Below are 26,104 nucleotides of genomic sequence, written 5' to 3' on the forward strand. Positions count from 1 at the left end.
CCGTTGTAGTGCGTAATTTGACTCACGTAGAGCTCTGAGTTTCTTGTGAGCGGGCAGTTCAAATTCCTCGTAACCAATGTGAAATAAAACCGTTAATATCTTCGTTTGGAGTTTGCCTCAATAGTTTCCGTTGCGCGAATCGTGCTCTTCGTGAAATTCTGGTTAAGAAACATGTATCAGATTGCTTAAATTCGTTCCTTGTCTAGTGGTCCATTCAAGATCATAAATGAACCCACACTTAAAAATCACAATATAATTAATTATGGAAACAATTTTAAAATGAGAGTGGTGTCATTCCCCCCTAGGCGCTTGACGAGCTCCTTCACTATTTCATTACTTTGCACCCCCCCCCCCCCGAAACAGCCGTAGATTTCCAGCTGGTGTGCGCGGACTCCTTCCAGGGAGTGTGAGGGTGGAGGTGTCCGGGCGCCTTTCTCGGAAGTTTTTGACAATTTGATGCTATAATTAACAGTTTTGTCTCATTTCTCACTGCAGAAATTTGCTTACTCTTCACTTGTAAATATATCATAGTTTTTCAAAATTAAACTAAACTTTTCTTACAGAAAAACGAGGAGAGGGGGGAGGAAATATGAGGGAGGGAATGAAGGATCGGGGAGAAAAGAAGAAACGGGGGCGGAGGAGAATATCACCGAGGGAAAACAAGTAACACTGTGGGGGATTTACGTTAATTGCCCATCAAAAAAAAGCCCCCCCCCCCCTCCAATTTCAAATCTGACGAGTTGCTTGTCTGCAAACATGACTACTGTCACCATCGCATAATGAGATTATGATGTGTACTTCTTGTGACCTTAGAAACAATAGATTTAAGAGAGAAAAAATCGGTAGGAAAAGTTACTATAGTAAACTTTCAAATCTTTATACCGCCTTAACGATGACCGTGAACCGATCGACACCAATTCAACCGACGAATTATTAAAAAACCGGCGTCGATTCGATCGTATCACAAGTTATTACTTTCAATTCATTTCGATCGAATCCATACCCTACGCCACGAAGGACCTCATTGATCAAATGAACTTCGTTTTGCAAATGGAAACCACAATTCCTGACTTCATTTAGGAACAACGTGTATACCATTAGTTTCCTTATGCACACAAGAGTTTTTACAAATGAGCCAAAAATGTTAGTTCCGAATAGCAAAATGTAGTCCAAATGATCACGTAATTACATCACTGAATAACGATGGAGCCTACACATAAAAGCCGCTTCACTTGCAGGCTTTTATTTAAAATTATCTATAAAAATATGTAAATGAAGAGGAGAAAATTAGTTGGGTTTTATGAAATGCATTATAATTTTGACAATAATTCCAACAAACTTTACAAAAATGTCAAAATCATAAGTTGAAAACCGCTGACGTCGAAAGTTTGAATTATCACATCAATCACATGCGGCCGGCGCGAGGCCGGCGCGCACGGCGCGAGACGCACCAGCGCCTTACAAGACCGCAGGATACTTCATGCATTGCGCATACAGCACTGGGCGCGCGGAGCCTAGTATAGCGCCTTACAAGTCTGCAGGATACTTCATGCATTGCGCGTACACCACGAAGCACGCTCAAGTCGTTGAAAAGTAGTCTTTCCTTGGTGTCCAATACCTACCCCGGTAAACACAATTTCCGAACAGTGCCCACCGCAAGCTTGCAAATTGCAAGTTGCATAGGATCACAGGACTGTAGAGATTTTACAATTCTGTATGTTTTTCGCTGAAAGTATAATTTTCCCCGGCCGCTTTGAGGAGCAAGTCCGATCCTAATTACAGGGATTCAGAAATTCGGACGATGTTTAATTTTTTTGTTGATGAAAATAATAAAGACAATAGAGTGAACGAAAATATAGGGTCGAAATTTTCTTTGATTTTGTTTGAAATCAGTTAGGCGCTTCTGATTCTTTGCCCGGTTTTTACCATTGATTAAGGAGGAAATAGGTATCGTTATTGCATCGATTAAAAAACTCAAACTACGTAAACTTATTTGGGTTTAACAAAAAGAAGAAAAAATACGAACGAAAATATCGCATCGACATTTTTGATGATTTTATTTGAGATCATTCCGAGAAGTTCCCGGAAACACTTCAGGAAAACTGTACGTTTATTCTTAAAAAACTCTGAAATGAAATAAAACATGAAATGTATGGCGTGTAACGTTGCAAACAAAGATAAATACGGTTTTTTTCGCGTGCACCCGTCCGTATTTTAATTTATTCATCTTTTTAATATCTCGAATTTAGTTGTACTACAATTTTTTACGTGTAGTTTTCTTAATCTTGTAGAAATTTTGATTATGTTCAAGTAATTTGCCACTTTAAATTACAAAAAAGCAAGGTTGAAGTTTAAGAAAAAAACCTTTTTTTATTTATTTATAAATATGTGAGGAGCGCTAATACAAAAAATAAATAAATAGATAAATTCAAAATTGGGGCAGTGTATATAATAGTAATAATAACCCCTCTTAATTTTAAATCTTTGGATTTATCAGTGTGCTAAACTAAACATTTTTGAGAGTTTAAACCCTTCAATTTCGCGTCTGTGCTGCGGACTCAATATGCCGCGCCTTAGCGGAGCTCAACGGTTAAAAAATATGAGTTTGGGTCGGATGAAAAAGGATGAATTTGAGTACTACCAATACATGATCTCCCGCTGTAGGTCAAGATGAATTTGACTTTGAGTCTCGTTCAAAATAGCTCTTTTGCTCAAGTGCAAGATCGACCGAGTAAGGTCACTCACTCCCGCGGGCACGGAACTAGACCCATCCATTTGGGAAGAAGAAAAAACTGAAGGTGGCTCCTTCCCCGTGGCGTCAATGTAAAGCAACGTCGGCCAGCTCCTCACTCTACTCGCAACCACTTTACTGAATACTTGGCAACTAATAAGCGCCATTGTCGCCGTACCTTGTTAAAATTAGCGGATGTAGCAGATTGGCAGCATTGTTTTTCCCCCATTTAAACCTATGGAAATATACCGATTCCTGTAGGAGCCAGGTGCTCCGACAAGAATCGATTATTTAACATAGGTTTAAATTGAGGAAATCCGATGTTGCCAAATTGCAAGCGAAACATGTTCGTCGATTGTCTCATAGAAATACTTCCTAATTGCTACAGCATACATTGTCTTTCAATACATTTTATTTATATTTTAAATTGGTTCGTCATGATTATTTTTAACACATTAGTCTCCTCCTGGTTTCGTTTCTCCTCCAAAAAGAAAAAATCGTGTGGACGTTACCGAATAACTTTTGCGATTCACGACGATCAGCTCTCAACACTCCTTTGTAAAACTTACCAAATAAAAAAGAAAGAATAGACTTTATGAACTGGATTGAAAGTAGCAAGCACAACTCTGATTAAAATTATGGGAGGCATGCCATTACGTACGAAGCAATCGTGCCAGCAAATCACAAATACTGCACTTGCAAGTCACCTATGGAGTTAGGTAAATGCATTCAAACACATTTTGCGTCAATTGCGTCCGAACAGAAGATAATCTTCCTGAACTAGATTATTAATCAAATACTATCAATGAATGAAAGGTCGGAATCCTGTTTACACTCTCACTGAACATCGAAAATACATCAAAAGTGTTACACGGGGTTCTCGATTCGACATAGTATGAAAAAATGTGACAATAGCTTATTCCGTCTTGTTGTCGTTGTGTGTTCCTCTTGTCATGATTGTATGTGCTCCCCGAAGTATTAGTTTGCTTCGATGCAAAAAATAGTGCCTGATATCTCAGTTTTAAGTTTTTAGAGGATTTACCCTCTTTCACAGGTATGCGCCAAATTTTTATCGTTTCGACTAGTGGTGTCTACCTTTTATTCCATTACAATACCGATATAAAAATGATTTAAACTGCTGTAAATGATTGATGAAATCGTGTTATTTCTTGTCACTCTACAAGCTTAAGCCATCAAAATGCGATTCCATGACGGACGTAACTAACCCTTTGGCTTCTGTCTTTGGGTCTGCATGAAGTCTTCTCATAGTTAATACATTTATTCCCCTTTTAGGAGAAATTCATTTTCACATTTCATTTTTTTTCTCTTTTGGTCCAAACGTTTTGCCTCAATTTCTAGGTGGTCCTCAAATGAAGTACGCGTAGTTGGAGTTTCGCCATCTAGATTTCTCATGTCTTGGTGAAAATTTCAAATTTTATCATCTTTAAATTGTCTTCATCAATTCTCAATCTAGCAATTGAAATGCGCATATACCTTTCTCGAGGAAATATTTAAATTTTACGAGAAGGTCTCTCTTCGCACTGGTAACTCTGACAACATGGTTATCCTTTGCCCAATAGGTAGAGAGGGAACCTGCTCAGTGATTGACCTTAGAGAATCGGCTTTGATTTTGGTGTTAGACTTGAGATGTGCGGATAATATCAACAACGCGGCGTGCAGAAGAGTGTGTGTCTGTGTTTTAGTTGCGCTCCTGACTTCTTTGGAATCAGCACTATCATAAAGTAAAATTTAAGAAATATATGCTCACGTGAGTACATACACTTTTCAATATCCTCTAGGTTTTATCTAGGTGATCTATGGTTGGTTGGTAGATAGGTACGTTTATTTGGTGCTTTTAACAATGGACCACTAGACAAGGTGCGAATTTAAGCATTCTGATACATGTTTCTTAACCAGAATTTCACGTAGAACACGATTCGCGCAACGAAAATTACTGAAACCAACTCCTAACGAAGTTATTAACACTTTTATTTCACATTGGTTACGAGGAATTTGAACTGCCCACTCACAAGAAACTCAAAGCTCTACGTGAGTCAAATCGCGCACTACAAGGGTTTCAGCAAGCTTCTCAATCGAGCAATGTTCATTTCCCACCATGTGTTTTTCAAACTATAAGTAATTTGCTATAGCTGAGCCAAAGCGTCAAGATTGAGGCTGCCAGATTTTTTTTATCGCAGAGACTTTCATGATAACGTTTAGTGCACGATGTGAATCACGTAGAGCATTGAGTTTTCATGAGCGGGTGGTTTCAATTCACGCACCAAGAATCATTAAATATCTTAGAAAGGAGTTGATTTCGGTAATTTTCGTTGTGCGCATCGCGTTTCACGTGGAATTTTGGTAAAGAAACATGTATCAGAATGCTGAAATTCGTACCTTGTCTAGTGGTCTATTGAGCCATTAACACCTTAGAGGAGGGATCAAAATATAGTACAGAATTTAAAAATTTAAAAAGCAGGGGTCACAAAAGGTAGTACAAAATTAAAAATTAGGACAAGGAAAGAATATTTTAAATTTGGAGATTAACTCGTTTGAAAAAGAGAGGGATTTCACGAAAAGTATGTTTTTGCGATAAAATATGTGTATAACTTTGCCAACATTTCGAGCCCCCCGCACGAAGGAACGTAACTTCATTCCAAGGTTGTAAAATTGACTTAGACTATTCATTTTTTTACCAAAACCAACCAGAATCATTTTCTTCGCAAATTTTTCTGACTTTTGCATGAGATCAGAAGAAAAATTAATGAAATTTTCAGTTAGAAATTCCCAATATCCTCCTCGTTAAAATGCAATTTGCGCGAAAAACGGGGGCAGCATTGAAATGAAGTTTCGTGTTTTTGTATGGAAAACGACGATTTGGATCCTACAAAGAAACCAAAAAGCGAGAAAGTTTACACTTAGGACAACCTTTTCTCCGAAAAAGGCAATTATTTTGATTTTAAATCCATTGAAACTAAAGTTCAACTTTTTCCATATGCCACCAGTGGCGAGGCGCGAATGATCGATTATCGACATTTCCCCATTTGAAGCTATGACAGAATCGATTATCAAGGTGTTCATTGCGAACACCATGTTTATCAATCCTTTATCATAGGTTTAAGTGGCAGATTAATCGGTATATCGCAAAACGCCACCTCACTGTATGCCACCTCTATTCCCTATGCTAGAGAAGAAATATTTTCTCCGAGTTTGTATTTTAAATTTTGTTTGGACACACGACTTTTATTAGGTTTTACCAAAATAAGCCTAACTGCGTTTCACATTGCGTAATTCTCTCCTACTTTTCAAGTTGTTAACAGAGAACTAATCGTCATAATGCCTTGAACCGACTTGTGAATTTCTTCCGGATATGCTTGCAAAAATTTCATGTCAAAATGTAGCAGATTTTTGTCAAGGAAATTAAACATGAGAGGAAAATAGGCAAAATCTAATATAGTTAGGCTTATTCTATCAAAATCCGTCCAATTATTCCAGCCTCTAAGTTCAATTCACGTGGAACTATGCACATCGCACGGTCATTTGGTCATGCGACGTTGCCAGTTTTTTCCCAGCATAGAGAAGAATTACGTTTTTTTTGTGGATTTCCATTTCCAGGGAATAGTTAGAGACCGGAGTAGCGTGCCAAAGTAAACGACACGGAAAAAAGAGCCCTGGAGCCCATTCCACTGCAAGATGATAAAATTGAGGGCTTGGGTTCTTCTGTTTTGCGTGCTAATGGTTGCGACACAAGTCTTCACCACCGCCACTAAACAGAAGCGACCGCATATTGTCTACATTTTAGCCGACGATCTGGTAAAATATGAATTTTTTTTGTTTTTCGCTTAGTTACCTACTTGTATGTGCTATACTTATGCCGTACACACGCCGGTACATACGCCGGTATGTACTTGTATATCGACGGTGAAACTACCAAACCACGTATCTCGGTTTGCGACGTCGCAGACTTCCTGTCATACTTTATTTTTTAAATGAAAAACTACTTAACATCCAGTCTTGAAAATGTCTGTGATTTTTCCTCTTTGTGCGGAGAAAATTCCGTGAAAATTTCAAGGAGTGACATTGATTTGGTCTACTTCAAAAACATAAAATGTGAGCGTAGATTTTTAAACACCGCAAACGAGATACGTGGTTTGGTAGTTTCACCGTCGATATGCAGAAACACCATGTACATAATCTTAATTCAATATTTTATAGATTTTTTTAAATCTATTCTTGTTTCCTTTTGCTTTCACTTTTTTTTTTAATTGGACAGAACGAATTGTGACAATTGTTATTTTTGCTGAAACTCAAGCGGTATATTCTGTGACAGATTAAGGAACATTTATTATTTTTTATTTTTATTTTTTTTATTCAAATGTACGGGTTGAATCGCGTATATTTTTGGACGTAAGTTTCTCCCGTCTGGGCAAGTCGATTGAATAAAAGAATAATCGGATATAATTTTTTACGGATGTAACACCCCGTCGGCAAAATTGCCTAGGCCAGGGACTGGGCAACTTTGCCCCGTCTGCGGACTGGCCACCGACCTACCCCCGTTGTCCGTTCCGCTGGTCAAAAGGCTGTCACCAACTAGCGATGCTCTTTCTATGTAGGTATTTCATCATTCGGGTGCTACTGCAAATGAGAAACCCCGTACATCTCTGTAGAAGTGAGGAAAGCGAGAGTGCCTTCACGTTTTGGATATGCAACACGCACATTCATTGAACACGACTAATTGCATCAAGGCGCTACAATGAGCTCAGGCTAGTCAACGTAGAGCGGAAGTTCACCAAGTTTTGAAAACGCAACACGTAGATCCAATACACTAAAATTAAAACATTACGTGGCTTGTATTTCGATACATTTCAGTTCCGTTAAAATCTTGCGAGGTGTTCGTCAGAAATCGGGCAGCTGGGATATTCGTCGGTTAGCGTATGGATATAAATTTTCACGCTTAAAATTTCCAACAATAAATTGCAAAAAAAAAACCAGAAGCAACAGCAAGTTTCTATCTTTGTTAACGATACAAATTTCAGGGTTGGAATGATGTAGGATTCCATGGATCCAATGCAATTCAGACGCCGAATATCGACGCACTCGCCTATTCTGGTATCATTCTACAAAACTTCTACGTGAATCCTCTCTGCACGCCATCCCGAGCTGCTCTCATGACCGGAAAATATCCCATCCGCACAGGTAATCTCATTACTACTTGACTTATAGAGGGAAAAATACATTGCTAGAATAGGAAAAAGGACTCGTAAAAGAAGGAGAGCGGTTTTTCATTTTCGTCGAAAATTATTATAATTATGATGTAGATTTTTCCCACAAAAATAACGCTTTTGGATGAGAACTGACTGAAAGACGGGCCGTGGCCAAGTCTTTCAAACCTAGAGCCTGTTAAAATCGCTAAAATTTGAGAGTTGTTATTTAAAAAGAGTTGTTAAAACTTCATAGATTACCATTTTAGCAGTTGGTCATATAAATAAAAATAATAATAGAACCAAATCGTATAACACAGCGCAAGCACATTACTCAGTCACTGCCCTGAGCTTAAGAAAGATCTAGTGATGTTATACGTGTGCAGGATCACAGCTTTCTGACTTTGGGTGTGAACGTTTTCACTTCGTTGGAGCTGCTTCAGATGTCTGAGGAAAGACTGAGGAGTGATCCCCGTAACGGATATCATTAATGGTACTATAATTACTTAATAAAGATGACACAAATGATATCACTCGCAGAGCGCACGGCTGGGCCAGTAGCGCGCGAGTCATGAAATCACGTATCTCCGTTTGCGACGTTGCAGACTTCCTGACATACTTTATTTTCCCCTTGAAAAACTAGCCAATTTCTTTGAAAGTTCCTTCATTTCTCTTCTCTGTCAGGAGCATATTCTGTGTAAATTTCAAGCGATAGTTGCCTTTATTTCTCCTCGAAGAAATAAACTTGCAGAGGAGATTTTGAAACACCGCGCTGGAGATACGTGGTTTCGCACTTTAGCCATCTACATGCATTCCAGCAATTTCATCACCGATCTGTTTCATCAGTTATAATGTTAACTTGTTTATTTTGTATTTTATGTAGGTATGCAACACTTCGTTCTGTACGGTGCCGAGCCTCGGGGGCTACCACTGAAACAGAAGCTTCTTCCGGAGTACCTAAAAGAGCTTGGATACACGAACCACATGGTAGGCAAGTGGCATTTGGGTCACTACAAGAAGAAGTATACACCTCTCTACAGAGGATTCCACTCTCACCTGGGCTTTTGGACCGGCCGACAAGACTTTTATGATCACACCGCTTGTGAAAATGTAAATCACAGCTGCAAGTTACACCTGTTTTTTTCTCCCTCATATCGTCGCTCCTCTGACGTAAGGGCGTATCTCGATTTCCACGTGAACCCTGTTGTCAATATAACTCCATGCTTACCAGGGCTCATGTCGAAATCGAGATACGCCCTTACGTCAGAGGAGCGACGATATGAGGGGCTTGGAGAACAAGACGCATAAGTGAAGTTTTTGAAAAAATTGAGATATTAGTGATTTTAAGTAAAAATAGTCTTAATGCACATTCTGTGGAAAATTCGCTCCCAATTTTTAAACATTAAAAAGTCAGTTAAACTGCTAATGTCCGCCTTGTCCTCCAAACCCCTCATATGGACCAAAGCAAGACAGCAAAGACGTACCAAGCTGTATTTCGGAAAAAAGAAAATGAGTTGGGAGGTTTTTTTTTTTTTTTTTTTTGAAGAACATTGAATTAGTTTTAAATTTCCCTCTGTCAGTAATTCAAAATTGACAAAACACATTTTGAAGGTCAAAATAGTCATTGAACTTTATTCCTATCTTTGAGTCTTATGGACGAATAGAACTTCAAACTTGTTTTTAAAACCCTTTTCTCAGTTCAAACTTGATGCTACTAGGTGCGTCTATGATCAACATAGGCTGAAGAGAGTCAAGTCAGATGAAAGAAAAAAAATATCGATATTTTCAGTATTTTTCAGCTTGACTAGCTCCTAACGTTCTTATGCTGTCAAAAATCAAAGTTTCCGGTGGAGGTTTTTTAATCGCAGTAGGGATTTAAATTGATTTTTCACACTGCCTCATATAGAAGAAGAAACATCTGAGCCCATTTTCCGAAGAATTCTCATGCAAAGAAAGGAAAATAGTGCTAAATAAACCGCGTTAAACAGAGAGAAAACAAGCCACATCAGCTATTGCTAAAAATTGGACACTTTAATTCTTTGTATGAAAAGGGTTGTGCGGATTTTTATGCAAATTATAGTGAATTTTTTGCATATTACGAAGCAAATTCCTACAAATTTTCAAAGAAATCCACACAAATATTTTCTCGTAAAAAAATAAATTGCCCCGTTAAATTTGGCAATAGGTGATGTGGCTTGGCTCCTTTCTACGAAACAAGGTCCAAATATGAGAGAGGAATCGTTACAACTTCCCATTTAATTCATATATTCGCCAATTCATCGCTTGGCTGACAAAACATTTGAAGATGAACCGGGAAAGCATTACGTATTTGCACGACCGGGTTCATCACGAAGTGTACTGCCTTGCTGAGGAAGGACGCCGTATAAACATCCGGGAGTTGCCAAATTTCCCACACAAAACATGTATTTTTGATGACATTTATGCACATTTATCTTTGAAATGCTCCGATATTTATGATAACATTGCGTACAAAAGTGTCCGAAAATTTTGGAAAAAAATATTCACAATTTTCTCAATAAATTCTGCACAACGTCTTTGCAACGTCTGAATGCTCAAACGGCGTTCTTCCTTAGCACGAGGTGTAGTTATGTTATAACGTGAGGAGGGCAAGGAATCATCCCAAAACATATCTACATGGCTGAATGTCTCTTGCAGGGCACATGGGGTTTAGATATGCGGCGCGGGATGGACGTGGCGTACGACTTGCACGGCGAGTACTCGACGGACGTCTTCACTCGCAAGGCCACGTCGCTTATCCGCGATCACGACCCCTCGAAGCCCCTCTTCCTGTACATGTCCCACGCGGCAATGCACTCTGGCAACACATACAGCCCTATACCCGTCTCAGAGCAGTTGTCCGCCACTATGTTCGCCCACATCCAGGACTACCATCGGAGGAGATACGCTGGTAAGTCCCCCCCCCCCTTCCTCAGAAAAAAGGCCTTTAAACGCTCGGCCGCGCCTGCGCCGAGTAGGGAGATGAATTTCAAAGTTTTCTCGATAGATGTGGTCTTGGCGCACACTTACCCACACTTGCGAACAATGTGCCATCAAATTTACAGAGCTCCATCTCTACTGCGGATAGGTCAAAATGTATAAAATATAAATACAAGTCCTCACGAAAATCAAGGTAAATAGTTTCTTAGGTCTGTAGAGGGAAAATTTTAGTGGATTTTGAGCTGCAGGATCCCATTGGCGGATCCAGGCACTTCGAACGGGGGGCGTAGAAGGGTCCAAGGCCCTCCGAAAATTCTCGAAATTTTAAAGCATCAAATATGCAGGTTGAGTCAATTTCGTCATGAGTAATTACCAATTATAAACGTCTCTTCTTCTTTCCTCCGTTCTTTCCCTCTTTCTTTCTTCCCTTTTTCTTCCTCCTTTTTTTCGAGTGAACGAGGGGGGGGGGGTACCCCTTCCCCTGAATTTGCCTTTGAAGAATCAAAAAATTACCTTTGATTACTTTTACGGACCTCCAGATTTCTAAAAAAACCAATCTTCTCTAAAATAATTTCTTACACCCTTATAAAAGCATCGTTAAAAGTTTATCTGAAAGAAAAATAGTTTCCTTCAAAACGTGAGAAAAGCAAAAGAAACTTGAGGTCTTTTTTTTAAATTAGAGGCATACAGTACAGCAAAATTGTCTCTCTAAAGACCTGGAAGCCTTACAGTCTCTGCAAAGAGAAAAAAGAACAGCTAATTTCAGAATTTTCCTGGGAATGAATGGTCTATCCCAGGAAACTTATGGGTGACAAAGCAAAATATAGCTTATGTTTGGCTCAGGGTCGAAATTCTCCACAAACACCTTATTCTAGTGAACCTTTTTTTTTTTTTTTGCTGAGCAGAGTCAATTTCTGTCAAACACATCCTGAGAATCTTCTCAGTCGCAACACCGGTAAGCTTGATGGAAACATTATGAATTATTTCAATGAATTGGATTCTTCAGTTTTAATTTCATATGCTTTTCTAGTTGCACTTTATAAATTGGACCAGTCTGTAGGGTCGCTAGTTGAAGCATTGAGCGAGAAGAAGATGCTAAAGGACACCATCATCATCTTTACGACGGATAATGGAGGTCCCGCAGCTGGATTCAACATAAACGCAGCGTCAAACTGGCCACTCAAAGGAGTAAGTTGAACGTATCCTCCATATCATGTTCTTCTTAAGAAACCGTTTTACAGTCCTAGGTTCAAGTCCCAAGCTTCTCACACCTCCTAGGATAAAAGAGGTATAACGACGCACCCTAATAATGTTAGGTATTCAAACTGTTTATCGTCCAGTTTTTGACAACGGAAAAGGGAAGTCGCAATTAACTTCTTCAATTTAATATTTTGATCATAATGTCACCAGGGCCGGATTTAGAGGGTGGACATATGGGCCGCGGCCCATGGCGGCAAATTCAGGGGGCGGCAAATTTTGAAATTTTTTTAAATGTAGGTCTGAAAAAAAATTAGATCCAAAATAACCATTTCAAACGAGAAAAGGCAAAAAAATCTCTTATTTCCTGAGAGTATAGTAATTTATAATTTTGTTGTCTTTCGGTGAGTATAGTAATTTATAATTTTGTTGTCTTTCGGTGATACAAGAGACAGCACCTTCAATAAGTCGAGTTAAGAGAGAAACCAAACGCGCAATTTGGCTTGGAGCGGCGCGGCGCTATGATGACGAGGACTTCAGATGAATAGGAGAAGCTCTCGGCGCGGCGGTCGGCATGTAACACATATTAGCGCCTACAAGACTGCATGAATACTTCACGCATTGCGTCCAACGTAGTGCGGTCAGCAGCGGTCGGCGTGAAACGCATGGTGCCTACAAGACTGCAGGAATACCTCACGCATTGCGCCAAACACAGTGAGACCAGCGCGGCGCAGCGGCGGAAGTTAAAATTATTAGACCATATTTATGTTTGTTCTTTCATAACTTGTTTGTTAATTTCCTACAAATGGAAGGCGTTGTATACACAGAGATAGGTTTACGGAACTTAACTTTCGCGCAAAGTTCCGTGAATTTTTGCTAGTGGTGTTGACAGGGCGTTCGCAAAAAAGTGTCCAACACGAGTAAACGCGTATTCTGCGCTCTCCCCTCCGGCACGTTCACTTGATGGTTTTTATTGATGTTCCAAAACGCATTAGAAGGGGGCGGCAAAATACAGGCGGCCCACGGGCGGCAAGTAGGTAAACCCGGCCCTGAATTTCACAAAAATTGAGGATCCTACCGGCGTGCTTACATTTAAGTCTCAAAGATTCAGTTTTGAACGAAAAGAGGAACATTACGTAGGGATGTAAAAGTGTATAGAAATTACGTCGTTCGAGAAATCAATGGCTCCCAACCCAAAATCAAGGTTTTCAATATTAATAGGCTCAGTGGATTAAAGTTTAAAAAACCGCAATGCGAGTCACGTAGCCTAATTAAATTAATGAAAATCATTCGTGACTTTGACGAGTGAAGTTTTATCCACCTATTTTCAAAAATATAATGATCATCCATCTGTATGTTGTCCGACAACGCAGTGCAGCTTCGGTCGTAAAAAGTGGGCGCATCATGCGACTATTTATGCTCTGAGGAAGTCCATGTTGCATGTGCGCAAAATGGAAGGCGCTCCTGTTTTTGGTCATATCCCCCGATACACTCTATCGTGGATACTTCTTTGCAGGACGAATCCTCTTCGGGCGATTCTCCACAATGACATTTTACCCGCAACGATGCTTTCCTAGCCGGCAGATTCAGAGAGGGGAAAAAACTTCTTCCTCACACTAAATAAAGACATTTGTGTAGACTATAGTGGTAAACCGAGCGTGTTTATTTATGTGATTTTTCGACCATATTCGACGGAAATAGCTCTATTTAGCTTTTGATTCCGTTGACTACGGTTACGTTAATTTATAACATTACCATTGAAAATGATGAGACATTTTGTTGAAACTGTAAAATAGATTGGTATTGAACAACTCAAATAAACTCATTCGTGTGAGGTATTATCTATATTTTTAATGGTGATATCGCTATCGTCGTTATAACTTCCTGATTCATTGAATCATTATTTGAGAGTATTACCAAAAATAGCTGAGGCTGCCATGCTTTTAACACACTTTTAACATAAGTACAACACTACATCATACTATTATTTTTGTATATTATTAAGGTCAAAAGTACCCTTTGGGAGGGTGGCGTGAGAGGAGCAGCTTTAGTGTGGAGCACAGCATTTAAAAACCCAGGTAGAGTCTCAACTCAATTGATGGACATCACATACTGGCTGCCTACCCTTCTATCGGCGGCATCCAATAAAAGCATTGATACTAGGTAAGCATCTCTTGCAATCTAAATTATAGGTGGATATAATCTGTTAGGTTCATACATTTATCAATAGGTACAAATTGAGTTGAAACTTAAATCCGCTCAAAAATTTTGACTCTCCACAGCATTGGAGTGTAAATAATCCTTGGTCAATAAATGCTTAGATACAAGATAAGTTACAGAGTAAACACTACGTAGTTTTACATGCCGTTTTAATAGCGCTCTCTGGCGCTCTGCGACACCCAGCCGCCAAAGTCCCCTATCCTCCTTTAGCCCCTCAGGGAGTTGCTGCTCCCTCATTTACGTTTTGTACGTTATATCTAACAAAATAGATTATAAGTCCATCCACATACTGTCGATGATAATTTTTGCTCTCCGATGTAAATTGTATCCCTCGACCCGAAGTTAACACCAGCGTATCTAAGCCTTTTTCATTCTGAAAGATTTCTGCCGGATTGCAAAGATCATGGGGGACTACACAAGGATGGGCTCTACTTTGCCATGATGAGAGAATCACTTTTGTGGACTCATTTTAGGAATAGCATAAGTACAATTAGTTCCCCGTGAAGTTTTTATGGATGAGTCAGAAATGGACGTATTTATGCTAAAAGGAACTATGTACAAGTGGAAAAATGGGGTGTGCTCGTTGTGAGCTGGATGTAACAATGTAAAAGTGGATATAAATCCTTTTGAGAAAATGGAAAAGCGGGAGTTTACATTGAATCAAAAGGAATTGAGCGCTAACTCGTGAGCCGTGGACATGTAACATAATCCTTGTGGACACGGCTTATGAGTTAAAACCGAGCGAAAAGACAGCAAAGGCGGCTTTGTTGCCTCTGACGTCACTGGCGCTTTAAAATCCTCATTCATTCTTATGGCCCGAGCACTAACGAGCACACCCCATCTTTCCACTTCCACATAGTTCCATTCAGAATAAATACGTCCGAATGTGCAGGGGTTCATTTCTATCGCACTATGGAGTCCGCAGTTATTTTTGACCGTTTGCAGTGTAATTTTAGCAAGAGGGGGTGAAATTGCGAAGTAATCAAGGAGAGTTAGACTCTCAGCGTAGCATACTGAAAGACTCGCGTCTTTGTTTGGTAAAAGCTGTAGCCTCGTGACGAGGTTTTGAACATAAGCCTCCTCGGAATCAGTTGACCACATCCGTATAATTTTCAACTATCATTCAAATAATCGATTAAGTATCGCCTTTACACGTATCTCCATCATTGGTGTTTCTTCTTTTTGGCAGATATTTTTAAAATGACTTGCTTTTCTTGTACCTCAGGAGCCATAAACTCGATGGACATGATGTCTGGGACTCACTAGTCAGCGATAAGCCGTTCAGCAACACAACCATTTTGCACAACATTGATCCCATTGATGGAAATGCAGCTCTTCGTCACGGCAAATGGAAATATGTAAACGGTAGGTAATCTAAACTATTTGTAATGAATGTTAAGAGATTCTACCACGAGAGGTTTTGATCGCGTAAGCTCCCGATGACAGAGGCAAGCGTCGCGAACTCGAACAAGATCCAGATCTTCGTAAATCTGTTTCCTGTCCGTGTTTTAAACAGATCACAAAGAAAAAAAATATACTTTCAATTCTCACCCTTTTATCTTTTTTCTAATGATTGGTTTTTTTTTCAAAACATATTTAACCGAACTTTGAGCACTTAAATATTTAGGAAATCGTTTTTATTCGGGGCTTTCTCTTAAAATCATTCCATATGAAATTTTCAGGCACTGTGTTCAGAGGAATTGGAGATGCCTCATTCGGTCCCTCAGAAAGGAGTTCGGAGAACGATTATAATGTGAGCTTGGTTCTGGATAGCGTAACAAGCAGGATGCTGAAGAAACTTAACCTATCTACCTCGCCTGAACAGGTCTGTATTCGCCCCTGTTGAGACCTCGGAGGACTTCTATTTGCTCAAATGAGCTTTCCTTACCTTATTGGATTCTTTCAATGCTAAATTACACAAACCGAAGTCATAACTGTGTTTCTAAAATTTAAGGGTGAATTAAAATAATTTGGATCGTAATTTGAAAACATTTGCATGCTCTGGATTAAGAAAATAAACCAGAGAATATACGTACACATCGCAAAAGCTGAAATTTTTCATTCACATACTTTATATAGACGATTTGGCTCCTTTACGATGGCGAAACTGCAAAAGTGCGTACCTCGTTCAAAATATTTCAAAATACCCGCTAACATTCCATTTTATCAAAAGGAAACGAACCAATCGATCTTTATTTCTTGAAATGTTCATAAAGTAATCTTTACACAGGAAAGGAAAATTCGTTGTTTCAGTCCCCGGCTTTGGCTCCTTAGTTGCCAGGTGCAATGGCATGCGATATATCGCATCGATTAGTTCCATTTTCTCAGCTACTCGTCATTTTTTTCGAATTTTGAGATCGCAATACTGTTGTCAGGAGACTAAGGAACTCATATACCAATTTTGACAAGCATATTAATCTAATAAAGGCGCAGTTTTTTAGAGGAAAAATATTGCATCCGATACTGATATCGAAACTGCACTCGAAAATATTTTTTCCCTCTGAAAAAAACTACGCCTAAATTACGTTGAATTTGCTTGTCAAAATTGGTAAATGAGTTCTTTAGTCTCCTGACAACAGAATTGCAATCTCAAAATTCGAGAAAAATGACGAGGAGCTGAGAAAATGGAACCAATCGATGCGATATATCGCAAGTCGTCTTGACACCAACTATGACGTCCATAGAATCACCTTAAGATACAGTTTTTCGCAACTCATATTATGTTTATTTAAGAACGGTGTAACTGGATGTTATCCTTCATACTCATATGGGCGCAATTGGACGTATTTCTAGCAAACAGACCTATGTGGCGGTGAGAAATATGGGGTGTGCTCTAGAAATCTGCATAAGAAGCAATGTAAAAGTGGGCGTGGTTCCTTTTGAAGAATTGGAAAAGCGGGATAATGCATTCTATCAAACAGACCTATGTGCAACTGAGTGCGGAACTCATGAGCCGCGGGCATGGCAAGAGAGCGTTGTGGACAGGGCTCATGAGTTGATGACCCCCGAGAGCAGCACGACGGCGGCTCCATCTCCGTTGACGTCACTGGCGCTTTATTATTCTCATTCACTCTTATGGCCAGAGAACTAACGAGCACACCCCATATTTCTCACTTCCACACAGGTCTGTTTGGTAGAACTACGTCCAATTTATTCCACATCATGCTTAGATTTATCGTGATTTCAGATCCGGAAACTGAGGAGACAGGCTATGGTGGTTTGCTTAGACCGGAAGGACCGTAAGTCTTGTGACCCGTTTCACGGACCATGCCTCTTCAATATCGAGGATGACCCATGCGAGACCAACAATGTAGCCAAAGAGTAAGAACACTTTTTTTTTCTTTCTTTCTTAAATTTTTTAACCGTTCCCCCTCAAATTCAATTGAACCTGGCTTTTTGTGATCATCTTAAAGATTGTCATAAGACATTCAATTATTTTTTCTACTTCATATCAATTTCTCTCTCTCTCAATAGGCTACTGGGTCATTTTCAACATACCTCATTTGATGGGCATTGGGATCGGTTACTTTATAGATACTTCACTGTATAAACATTAAAAATAAGGTTATCTCCCTTATCGGCTATTTTCCAATTGCCTATTGTCCGCTATTGTCTAAGTCACCCGTTGATGATTCCATCGTGGCACCCGTTGATGGTAGAGTACTTGTATACGGGGGAGTATTGTTATCTCTGTGCCGCTCTCTGATTGGTTCATCAGTTTCAGGCTATCATGGAGCCTCAAAGTTGGCCCAATGAAAACGAACCTGACCCAGAGGAACACGTATTATCGGCTGAGAAACGAATGATAATCACACTCAAAGTTTAATTTTAGGCAAAAATATTCATCAAAGTTCGATCCGAACCCAATTCAGAAGTTGGAAAAAAAATTCTCACACCCAAAATCACGTCTAGAACTTTGTAGAACTTTTTCGTCATCTCGTTTGTTTAAATTGGGCCAAACTAGGAGCGGAGGGGCTGAGGTTTGTTTACATTGGTCCAACTTCGGGCTCCATGATAGCCGACCAATCAGAGAGCGGCACACTTTTTCTGCAGTGAAAGGATAGAGATGGTAATACTCTCCCGTATACAGGATGGTGCCGAACGAATACCTTTTTTTCTTCTTTTTTTTCTAAGCGACCTTTATTGTCAAAACTACAGAAGTAATAGACATATGGGAAATATTAAACAAGAAACAATAAGGATGTAAAAAAAATTAAGAAAGCTAAAAATATAAGTAGAAAAGAAGAAATGAAATTAAAAATATGCTATTAGAGAGAAAAAAGTTCAAGTGACTCCAGGAGCCAAGGTCGTGCCGGAATTACTATGAGGTATACCATCGGCGTGAACGAATACCTAGGGTAGGTATTCCTACTTGTTAATGGTGTCACAATGATATTCGTTGATGCTCTCTCTGTATCTTAAACAGCATGATCTTTCATTTCTTAGATTTAAATTTATAGCGTCAACTTGATTTTTTTTCTTCGGCCACAGGCATCCAGAGGTGTTAAAAGATCTGCAGAACCGTTTGAATGAAATTAGCAAAACGGCTGAGCCTCCCGGAAATTTACCATTGTACGAGCGTGGGAATCCAGAGCACTGGAGCTATGTTTGGACCAATTTTGGTGACCATCTCAATCTACCCGACGATATCAAACCCCAGGGAGAACCGCTCCTTCCGATCACTGAGGCTGTCTTCGCCTGCACGAGAAACGGAGGAAAACTTTTTTAAACCCTAGGATTCCGTATCGTAGAGACTCACATGCGCCATCATGGAAGATTATTTGGACAAATATGTTGTTTCATAAGTTTAGATTTTACTATAAATCTCCCCCTCTCCCCTATTTTTTCGAAAAAATGTCTCCAGGTTATTACTAATTTCAAGTATTGTTGATGCCCATTAGTGAAGTATTTGGAGGGGGGGGGGGGGATGAAGGAGATCTAACTGACTTCCCCCCCACCCCCAATATCACCGAATTGTTGACAAATGGACGACCAAGACAAAGTTTTGATGATAGACTCTCCTTTGAAATATTTTTGGCTACGCCACTGAATTCCCTGCATAGGCTCAAGCACACTCGGAAAATTAGGGTGCGGAGGAGAGTTCGAAAAAGTTCCTTTTTAGATGTATATATTTTGTACAAAACTCTCAAAACCACCATTTTTAGATACGATTGAGTTGCATGTCGGGCTATTGAGTTGTTGAGTAAATTACAAAAAAAAAAATAATAAAAAATTGAAAAAAAAATAAATAAATGAGAAAATTATATTTACTTCAAAAATGTCGTATTTTATTTCTGTAAGAGCTCCTTAGAAAAATTGTCCCGCAGAGCTGCAATTTTTCTATGTTGAGGTTAATAATTTGGTTCGCCGGTTATGAAAATCCTCGACGAATTAGAGTAATACACACGCTTAAAATCTTTCAAATTTTAACTTTAGTTGACACGATGAATTAAATAATTGTACATATCGGTCAGAAATTTTATGGAAATGCAGAATAAAATTACATAAAATCCGTGGTAAAAATATAAGATTGAATTACACAACAAGGATAGTAAATTAAGCTCTCATCTCGTAAAAGCACTCATCTATACTCTTTATATATTATTTTATTCGGCTTCTTCAGTTTTGAACTCACCAGAAATACATCTCTGTATTCTACTCAAATTTTTAGAAATTGTCTCTTAAACATTTAAATACACAAGCACTCCTTCCAATATACTTACATTTCATAATTTATTTTTTTGCCATCAAATTGTACTGTTGGCGTCTTAGGAAGAGCATTCTTAAATTAATATTTGAAATTAAGAGTTGGTGCCCCCATAGACATGAAAGACGATTTTTTTTTTAGTACTTTTCTAATATGACGTCTTTTGAGTTTGGTTTCTTGCCATCCTTCTTGCTGGACGGCAGAGTGGAGAGAGTGTATTTGTGGTCGACAGGGATAAACAGTAGCAGACCTGTAACAGCTGAGGAACCAAGGAGGAGGAGTTGCGTTGAGAGGGACATGATGGTGCAGTAGTAGTAATATATCCCTTCTGCAACAAACTGCAAACACCAAAAAACATTTTGTATCGAGCCGTTATTAGAGGTAAAATATTCTTAGAACTCAACCGATGCTGATTTTAGACAAGTATAGACGACTTTACGGGAATGAGCAAAAATAAATTCCCCTATTAGCAGAACCGTAGAAGGAAAAGATGAAGATTATGTACGAAATTTAATTTTTTTTTATAAAACGCATGCATACGAAAGTATTAAAGGCGAACATTTTTATGTAACTATTATATAAAAAAAAGTCATAATTTTCGTGAGCTTTTCGCAAACGTACTAAAAAATCTTCTAAATCGCGAAAAGCTCACGAAAATGATGACCTTTTTTTTATATAATGGTCACATAAAAATGTTCACTTTTAACACTTTTGTATGCATGCGTTATATAAAAAAATTTAAAGGTAAAGAAGAAAAAGAAAACACTGTTCGTGATGCTTCTTTTGATGGTATCAGCTTGCTGCGTGCAGTAAAATGAGTAAACTAACAATGTGTTGCGTTCAGTTAGGTCACGCAACTAAACTAACCTCCCGGAGAAACGAGAAGTATAGCCAGATTTGAAGGCGTTCAAAGCGTTTGGCTGGGTCACGCAACTAAACTAACTTCCCGGCAAAGCGGGAGGTATCGCCAGATTTGAAGGCGTTCTAAGCGCCCGGTTGGGTCACGCAACTAAACTAACCTCTCGGCAAAGCGGGAGGTATCGCCAGATTTGAAGGCGTTCTAAGAGTTCGGTTGGGTCACGCAACTAAACTAACCTCCCGGCAAAGCGGGAAGTATCGCCAGATTTTAAGGCGTTCTAAACGTTCAGTTGGGTCAGGCAACTAAACTAACCTCTCGGAAAAGCGGGAAGTATCGCCAGATTTGAAGGTGTTCTAAGCGTTCAGTTGGGTCACGCAACTAAACTAACCCGGCGATAAAGCGGGATGTATAGCCAGCATTTGAAGGCTCTCCCGGCGTTCACAAACTAACAGTTAACTAAGCGTTCACTAAAACTTGCCAGGTTCCAAAAGACTTTCAGGCAGAACTAAAATTTATTTCAGTCATATAAGATTAAGCAGACGACTGCTATGTGAGCCTCATAAATGCATTATATCTTTTACACGAAGGAACTAAAAGTTCTGGCTCATCCAAAAAAAAACACCTATCTATCCCCTCTGCAAGAGACTAATCATAGGCGTAGCTAGGTCATTTCGCTGGGGGGAGCCTGGCCCCCCACCACCGGGGGGTCGGGGGGATATGGAATATCCCCCAGCTCAATGGGGGGGGGGGGGTCCGGGAGGCCTCCCCCGGAAAATTTTTGAAATTTTAACTCTATTTGAGCGCATTTAGAGGCACTTATGGCGCTAATCTTCCTTCAATTCCTGCCTAAAAATCATCCAGTTTTATGCATTTTAAGGTTATAATACTTTGAAATGGTTGCATTCAACAGGTTATTCTATTTATAGGCATCCTCTCACGGGCCACGGTGACAAAGACTTACCGTTGAAGAAGGTGTTTTTGCACCATCCAGAATTTCTGGGGGGGGGGACCAGATGATACTATTTCCAATTTTGGGGGGACAGGCCTCCCCTGGCCCCTCCTTCCTACGCCTCTGCGGGACACTCACAATTAGTTAAAGAAAAGAGCACATGGCCAGATTTATGCACAGGCTGTCAAGGCCGCGGCCTAGGGCGGCAAATTTTGGGAGGCGGCAGAAAACATATGAAGAGAAAAACGAAAATAGGGAAGCACGATCCTGAGGCGATTCAATCCAGAAGAATTAGGTGCAATATGACGACGGCCTAGGGGCGGCAATTACGTTAATCCGGTCATGAAAGATACTCTAAAAAGTTAATCAAGAACTTTCTCGTTCTCTGGTAAAAGTGAGTCAGCCTGACGTCAGACTGATTCACTTTTACTAGGGTTATTTTTGACGATGTAAAGTTTTTCCTCTTCGTCTCGGAATTTTATGAGTGAGGCTCAAAATTGGCCGTTACTCTTAGGTACCTTTTCTCCTCCCCTCCATTCCCTCTCTTCTGATTGCTGTAGAAAGCCACAACCGTGTCTGTGACGCGCAAAACCAAACTCGTGTCATGGACACGGTAAAACTCTGACGGGGTACCTCTTTCTCTTACGAATTGAGATTATACCTCTGTATCAGTAGTCAAAATCCATAAAAATAGAGAAACGCTTAATTTTTTAAAATATAGAAAAAAATATGTCTGGTGTACCCAAAGACAATGGAAAATTACCCTCGTAAAATTGAATGCTGCGACCGAATGAGCAGGGTTGTTTTGAAACATTAGACATATCAGTGCCGGAACGTTATTCATGATGTACATCAAGCCAACTCCAATCATAAAACTGCACATCAAAGCTATGGTTACACTGTAAAAAAATCAATACACCACGTTTCATCAGTAATTATTTCGTCCATTAGTTCTTTACACGCGCATAGGTCTAGGAAACAAATCAGTTTGAGGCCCATTTTTGGATTAATTCGGGAGAAGGTGAATTTGAATGTTCGATTATCAAAGTTGGCAATGTCGTCCGGATTTTTTTTTTTTTTTCAGTCTCTCTTATCTCCGGGAGGATGCGCATCAAAAGTAGGTTCTGTACAGACTAAAATTTTTCTCTCCACAGATCGCAAAGTAGAGTCGCAGTAAAAGGGTGAAAATTTAACATTTTGACCTCCGCAAAATTGCATTAGCATGTCCTATCATAGCCTGTTCCCTATCCTGGTAAAAATTGGCAGTAGAATCTGTGTTCCAAAATACCATAGACCTACAGCCGGCTGTAAGATTTCCAATAGCTTCTACAGCCGGCTACACAATTTCTTATAGCCTTTTATAGCCGAAGCAACAGCCAGGCGATAAAGTGTATGCTAAACGTTACTAATTACGGATGCTAGGACTTAGTGAGTTTTTGGACTACCGCTCTCTTTTTGGGCCGCAGTATCTTGATTTAATTTGCGAGGAAAGCTCCGTACTTTTGAAGGATGCCTGCCATTCCTAATATGTTGGAGCGCCTTCAATTTCGTATGATACTGTGCAATATCTCTGGTGTGAAATAGTTGCTTCAAGCGCCGTGGCACGCTGCAGCGCGGCAGGCGGGCAGCCAGCGCGAAACGCGCATTGGCGCCTACAAACCTAACAGGGATACTTCACGCGTTGCGCAATGCGTGAGGTATTCCTGTTAGGTTTGTAGGCGCCAATGCGTCGCCGCTCCGCTTTGTGTTAGACTCTAATATTTAATCTCGCGGAGTCTGCGTTTTTCAACTCATGATTTTGAAATGTTTGCACATCCTGTATGGATTATTCTCATTTTAATTGATGAAAAAAAAAAAAATGTTTTAAAGGAAAATATAATGTGTGTTTTGATCAAGGTAGTTCCGTATTAAACTTAAGTAATTATTTCCAAACCACACGAATTTCTACACAATTTCTTAAAGCCTTTTATAATCGATGGCGAAAAAGAAACAGCCAGGCGATAAAGTGTAAAGCCCAGCGATAGGAACTATAGCCCGGCTGCATAATTTTTTATCGCTTCGTACAGCCCGGCCGTATGATTTCCTCCGCATTCTACAGCCAGCTATATGATTTTCTGTAGCCTTCTTTAGCCGACTACAAGAATTCCTGTGGTATTTTGAAACGCAGCTGTTATCGCCAATTTTTACCAAGGTAAGTTTGGATCCTCTTTTTTGAGATACGTTCTGTCTCTATTTTTGACCCTGTTCAAAAGTTTGACATTAGAAATTGAAGGTTCAGTCAGATGAATTGCAAATTATTCGAACGACATGGTGCAATGAGCCAAAGATACTTCCATTGCGAGATTTTTCGGCAAGAGGGGGCGCTATCTCTGAAAGTAATTTTGGTAAGGAATAATTGAAGCCTCGCTTAGTAAATGAAGGAGATGTCTGTTTTTTTTTGAGGAGGGTGAGGGGGTGTAAGTGAGATGTGGGTGATTTTGTACAAAGAGTGATTCAAAATAATCAGTTCAGCCCCAAGCCAAGATTCAAGTGCTAACAATTAAAAATCTGAGTTCATTTTTACTGATTTAGAAAATCACGATTTAAGTATCTCCTTCATTCGCAACGCGCAGGGTTCAATTACTTACTTTTCAAAGTTCAGTGGGAAACCAAACGAACTTCAATGGCAAAATGAGTCAGTGCCTAAATTGTCAGGATTACCGTAGTCGAACTTTTGAGCAGTTGCTTTTAAAATATGAAACTTTCTAGCTGTGCTTAACTCAGTTCCTAAAAGATTACCGATACCCTGTTGATACGAGCCTAGAGAAGGCCCGGAATTCATTGATAATTTTGATTCTTGAGTTCTCCCGAAAGTTGAACATATTTTGTTCATGTTTTAAAGTCAGCGCCAAGAGGTAAATCTTACTCGGATCATAAGGAGATTCACCTATTAGTGTAAGGGCCAAGATCTTCCGTGTCACCGAAAACACTATTATCGGGCAGGTTGGCGTACGCTAAAACAAAGGCAGCCAACGAGCTCAAAGTACCCACTGAGCAGAAAAAGGTCCTTTCAAGTGAAAAACAATCTTCCCAACGACGCACAAACTGTATTGCTCCGCCTGTATTCAATTGAAAGAAAATAAATTAAATTAGAGAAGAATCCTCAAAAAAAGACCTCGGGGTAGATCATGAGAGTTACTTTTCTTTTAAAATGTTTCCTCACTATTCGCAGGAAGTTTGAACGTCTGTGGAACAAAATAGGATTTTAAATCCCATATTACTTTTTGTTTAATAATTGGATTTATTGATGGGATTTACAGAAGCCACTTCGCATCTTTAAATAAAATATAAATGTCTGCCGTCACAATCCGTCGCTCCTCTGACGTAACGTAAAGGGACCATCTTTATTTCCACATGAGCGCCGCAGCGAATAGAGTTATAAGAAGCCCAAGGCTCACATAGAAATTGAGCCTCAGAGAAACAAGGAATAGGTGTCAAAATTTCATTCTGAGGAGTTAAAGCTCAAAGCATTTTTTGATGTGTTATGTGCTTGCACAAACCATTGACTTATGACACAATCTAGACCGCGCACTAGGCCAGACTTTAGGCGGGGAGGGTAAGACAGCTGGGAGGGGGGATTAAAAGCGCGGCGTGGGTAAAGACGCGCCTTCAGCTTAGTTGATACAGCCGGATATACGAAGGGTGCCAGGCAAAACTGGCATTTCTATTGTCTGGGCACCCTTTGCAATCCGGGTTACCTATCGTCTCGCCGAAATTTCCTAATGAGCGGTCTAAATGCCGTATTAAGTATGATTTAATGGCACAAACCTGTAGGTATTGTCTCTGTCCCCCTTTTTCTCAACCAAGCAGTTTCTAAGTTATGTTAAGTCAGTGACAGATCAAGTATTTTCTATAAAATTGAGGGTGAAGGCGTCTTACCCATTATTAGACCGGCGCCAATGTAAATTCCACTCAAAGCCGTCAGACTGGCAGAGTATTCGGTTAAACTCAGCGTAAAGCCAACAGCAGACGGATAAACGCTTTGTGAGAATCCTTTGAGTAGACCTGCAAACGTCACAAAATTTTAAGTCACAAATAGTTGGCGGGGTACGATTGAATAATGGCCAAAACCCTGCACTTTTTGATTGGAAATTGCCGCTTTCAGGGATCATTCTTAGGATCATAAGAAGCCCTGTTTGTCACAGTTCGTTCTAAAGATCTACCGGACTTAATTTTTTATGATTTTTGCGATCATAGAAAGGAGATGGTTACTAGATCTGCCGTGATAGCGAAGAGAGCAGTA

At 39.7% G+C, this 26,104-nt stretch overlaps 2 protein-coding genes across 4 annotated transcripts in view; one reads left to right on the forward strand and one right to left on the reverse strand.

The window, feature by feature from the left end:
* The window catches only part of LOC109044026 (arylsulfatase B), a 30,526-nt gene extending 10,940 nt beyond the window's left edge, over positions 1-19,586 (forward strand). Inside the window, exons 1-12 of one of the 2 annotated variants that reach the window (XM_072306263.1) lie at positions 3,517-3,785; positions 4,312-4,499; positions 6,347-6,544; positions 7,768-7,927; positions 8,816-9,042; positions 10,609-10,861; positions 11,921-12,078; positions 14,093-14,250; positions 15,533-15,672; positions 15,990-16,132; positions 17,495-17,628; positions 18,799-19,586. In XM_072306263.1, coding sequence (XP_072162364.1) covers positions 6,425-6,544; positions 7,768-7,927; positions 8,816-9,042; positions 10,609-10,861; positions 11,921-12,078; positions 14,093-14,250; positions 15,533-15,672; positions 15,990-16,132; positions 17,495-17,628; positions 18,799-19,036 — 1,731 coding nt within the window. In that variant the 5' untranslated portion in view covers positions 3,517-3,785; positions 4,312-4,499; positions 6,347-6,424 and the 3' untranslated portion in view covers positions 19,037-19,586. Of the gene's footprint in view, positions 1-3,516; positions 3,786-4,311; positions 4,500-6,346; positions 6,545-7,767; positions 7,928-8,815; positions 9,043-10,608; positions 10,862-11,920; positions 12,079-14,092; positions 14,251-15,532; positions 15,673-15,989; positions 16,133-17,494; positions 17,629-18,798 lie in introns of those variants that run through there. The other variant, XM_072306264.1, reaches the window with a different exon arrangement.
* A 10-nt stretch (positions 19,587-19,596) lies between these two features.
* LOC109043987 (UNC93-like protein MFSD11) overlaps positions 19,597-26,104 on the reverse strand; it is a 32,276-nt gene continuing 25,768 nt past the window's right edge. The window contains exons 5-8 of one of the 2 annotated variants that reach the window (XM_072306266.1): positions 25,741-25,866; positions 24,749-24,920; positions 22,586-22,721; positions 19,597-20,352 (exon numbers count right to left, since the gene is read on the reverse strand). In XM_072306266.1, the coding sequence (XP_072162367.1) occupies positions 20,152-20,352; positions 22,586-22,721; positions 24,749-24,920; positions 25,741-25,866 (635 nt within the window). In that variant the 3' untranslated portion in view covers positions 19,597-20,151. The remainder of the gene's footprint in view (positions 20,353-22,585; positions 22,722-24,748; positions 24,921-25,740; positions 25,867-26,104) is intronic. The other variant, XM_019061412.2, reaches the window with a different exon arrangement.

This window comes from Bemisia tabaci, chromosome 1 (genome assembly GCF_918797505.1).
Source record: "Bemisia tabaci chromosome 1, PGI_BMITA_v3".
Classification (NCBI taxonomy): domain Eukaryota; kingdom Metazoa; phylum Arthropoda; class Insecta; order Hemiptera; family Aleyrodidae; genus Bemisia; species Bemisia tabaci.